General features: G+C 46.1%; 1 protein-coding gene across 1 annotated transcript in view; it reads right to left on the reverse strand.

The window, feature by feature from the left end:
• Positions 1 to 731: 731 nt before the first annotated feature.
• Positions 732 to 3711, reverse strand: part of KLF11 (KLF transcription factor 11) — a gene marked incomplete at its 5' end in the record, with an annotated part of 4829 nt that continues 1849 nt past the window's right edge. The window contains 3 exons of the mRNA XM_029086391.1: positions 732 to 1036; positions 3015 to 3656; positions 3697 to 3711. The exon at positions 3697 to 3711 is cut by the window's right edge and continues 289 nt beyond it. Coding sequence (XP_028942224.1) covers positions 732 to 1036; positions 3015 to 3656; positions 3697 to 3711 — 962 coding nt within the window. The remainder of the gene's footprint in view (positions 1037 to 3014; positions 3657 to 3696) is intronic.

The following is a 3711-nucleotide window of genomic DNA, read 5'->3' on the forward strand; positions in this document are numbered from 1 at the left end:
TTCCACTTGCAAAAGGTACAAATTTATAAAATGTTGAGGATTTCAACACTTCTCTTCTGAAAGAAAGTCACTCTGGTTTGGTTTGTTTTAAAAATGATGACACACTTGGATCTCAAACCTCCAATGTCACCCATGTGAAGAGGGTGTAACAGCACCAGCCCTTTGCAGGATCAGGATCTGCAAGTGTGCAAATCCCAGCCCCTGGGAGTTATCAAATATTACGTGTTTACAAAACACTCTGAATGCAATTCTTTAGGTTTCCAGAACTCTGGGTCTCACCCTGCACACCCCTACTAATGCAGGTCAACTAACTTGCCTGCATAACAAGACCAAAATTAATAAATACAAAATATATTTGGTATAGAAAATACTAGTATAAAAATTAAAAATCACCCTGTTTTACTGTCCATCAAAATATTAACAGCAAGCATTACAAGTGACTTTTTTAACCTATTGCCAAAATCATTTCCAAAGAGTTCTGCTTTCCTGAAGTGCTGGTGATTGCATTTGCCCAAGTAATGAAAACAAAAACAAAACAAGAAAAACCAAACAAATAGGGAAGGGATAAGGAAAGATATGATAGATTTTTCACGTAGCATTATTAACAGAGGACCTAAGGGAAACTAAAGTATGCACAAACATGGGGGGGGGAAAGCCATTGTCAGTTCTGCTGTAGCCATCAGAACTCCTCCTGACTTTCAGAAAGTTTGTAGAGAAGGAGCTTTCCCTGACTAGCCCTGACAGACAGAGGATGGCACAGGGATGAGCATACTCAGAGCACTGCTGCCTTTCGGTTTCTCTGCTGTGGCGATTCTGTTGAGTTTGCCAACCTCCGCCTGCCAGCTGGGGATCTTCTTCGTGGTCATATGGCGGCGGGTGTGCTTTGTCAAGTGGTCGCTGCGCATGAAGCGACGGTCGCACACAGGACAAGCAAACTTCTTCTCTCCCGTGTGAGTTCTACGGTGACGTGACAGTTCATCCGAGCGGGCAAACTTCTTGTCACAGCCTTCCCAGTTGCAGCTGAAAGGTTTTTCTCCTGCAGGACACAGAAGCAGCATAATTTACTTTTGAGAAGCTGTGTTACAGTTTTGTCAAAGAACTGACTTGAATCCTGCTCTGCAAAAACTGACAAACTACACATGCGTGCAGTTACCATTAGCTTAAGCTCAAGTTGTGTTCCAGAGAAAAATCACAGGTGTCGTTTCTACTTATCCCCTCACCTCTTTACATGTTCTTTATTCAAGTCTATTTTTTCAATTGTCCAAAACACCAGTTTAAAGGAAAAGATCCTTCATAAAGCTACCTTATCTGTTGTCTGACCCAGACGCAGCCCCCTGCCCCCATCCCTGTGTGATCACAGCTCTACAGCTGCTGCGCGCTGTCAGCAAGTACTGCGGGCAAACAGGAAGCCTGGAACCGAGCCTCAGAGCCCTGCCGCTCCACTGATCCAGTCCCAGACACAAACACACCACCCCAGAGGGTTCTACTGAGGGCTGGCCTGTCCTGCCATCCCCACGCAGCTGGAGGTCCAACAGAGAGCTAGCAGAGTTCTGCACGCCCAGGAACGGCAGCAGTCAGGGAGGATGCCCACGGCAGCTTCTGCTCATCCTGCTTAACATCAGACCAACCCTAAACAACAGGATCTACTGCCTGCACACCCCATAAAGCTCAAGATAAACATCTACCACATGACCCAAACTTATGGCAACACTTTAGAGCAGAACAAAAGCATCCAGCAGAAAGGAAGCTCCACAGAAGTGTTGTTCTTATTTCAGATACTGAGAGTAAAGTCCTATGTTTGGTGTATGTGGTACCACCCAGCTACTCAGTGTGCAGGGAAAAGCAAGCTGAACTCCTCTGCCTCCTGATCCTGGACTGGCTGGTGAGGGGTCAGTGTGCTTCATGTCCCATAGATGTCCTACTCTTAATCATGACACAGGGACACACACAGCTTCCCTATGGATCAGCAGCAGCACACTCACAAAGCAAGACACTTCTTGTTAGTCTACGTTTATCCTGTAGTGCCAGGTTAATTCAGCAGCCTGCAGTGCTGACTCTCAAGCCAGAAGCATCATTCCACCTCTGAGCTCTGGTTTACAAGGATTATCAGCTTCATACAGGGTTTAAGCTCTTTCCTCAATGGAACTGTAAAGACAAGCTGGCAAAGTAATGCACCCAATCCAATCCATCTAAGCTGACATCCAATAAACCACAGTGTCTGTGGGCAAGGGAGGGTGGGGAAAAAAGTCAAGGAAAAACAAAATTAGACAAACTTTTGAATGAACTATTCTGTACCAATCTCCTGAACACCAAAAATAGTCACCGAGAACTCAGTTAGTTTTAACTTCACAGGATCTTGGAGCTAGGAAAAGGATAAGTAAAACACATGTATACTGTCTCCACACTGAGTAGATTTTATGGAGCAAATCAGCTCACATTAATTACAACTAATTTTCATTTACCTTTAAAATTCCCTTTCTGTAACTGCATGAACTGCTATGTTCCTGCAGCAGCTCTACTTCCTAACACAGTATCTCAAAACCTCCATGCATTCCCACTCAGCCTAGGCAAAACTCTGGAAAAACATGCAGTTTCTGACTTCTTTTCTTTTGTTTGTGTAATAATTAAGACCAACTACATGTACTATGGTTTGCTTACACCAGACCTCTCCATGCCCCAAAAAAAGGAACTTGCACAATTCATTTCTATCTAGTCCAGATGGCAGGATTCCACTCAAATCTAAACACAGACACAGAGCCAGCAAAGCTTTGCTCCAACTGAAGCATGCGAAATTCAACGAATGCTATGGGGTCAGCTGAGGTCTCAGAACAAAGTCTGTCTTGTTTTGCTTGCCCACAGAGAATGAGCATTCCTTCCTTCTCCGAGAGGAGCAGAAGTTTCTCCATCACCTGCCTCTTCCCCTTCCCACCCTCTCCTCCCAAAAAAATGTGCCTTTCAGCACCCCAACACAAGCCAGTGCCCGAGCGACAAAGGACCCGCCCTGTCGTACGCACCAGTGTGGGTGCGAAGGTGGGCTCTGAGGTGGGAACTTTTGAAATAGGTTTTCTTGCAGCCAGGGAAGTTGCAAACATAATTCCTCCGTCTAGAAAAGTCCATCTGGGGGGTGCAGCTTTGACCAGAAGCAATGAACACAGGAGCAGGAGCAAGGGGCAGTAACTTGGTGTTCCCCACAGTCATCACTGTTTGCGGGCACTGCGGTGTCTGCGTGACAGCAGTCTGTGGAAGAACCAACATGACAGTCCCCTGAGGCACAGAAGGTCCCATGAGCACAGGCTGAGAGAGTGGGGCTGTCTGTGGTAAAATAGGTTTCATGGGAGCTGAGACTGTTGGAGTTGAAGGCTTGACGTAGGCATTGATCATACTGCTTTGTCCATTTAAAGGGATCATTTGACAGAGAACTTGAGGGCTTGAAACAGGGGCAGGTGTCGCCGGGGCAGCTCTTTTTTGCAGGTCATTCTCACAATTCTTTGGTAAGTGAGTCTGCGGCGAAACGGGCCGGACTGGTAGTTGTCCTTTATTGGTCACACTATCACTGGAGTCATGTGCATAAGGCTGATGTACCGGAGAAGCTTTGCTAATTAAATCATCTGCAGCACACGTGTCCTGTGGCAGTCTGGAATGTCTTCGGTCATCCGCTCCACACCAGTCTCTAGAAGTGCTGTATCCTGAAGTTACCTTTGTTTTCTCTTG

This window comes from Antrostomus carolinensis, unplaced genomic scaffold (genome assembly GCF_000700745.2).
Source record: "Antrostomus carolinensis isolate BGI_N321 unplaced genomic scaffold, ASM70074v2 scaffold24218, whole genome shotgun sequence".
Classification (NCBI taxonomy): Eukaryota; Metazoa; Chordata; class Aves; order Caprimulgiformes; family Caprimulgidae; genus Antrostomus; species Antrostomus carolinensis.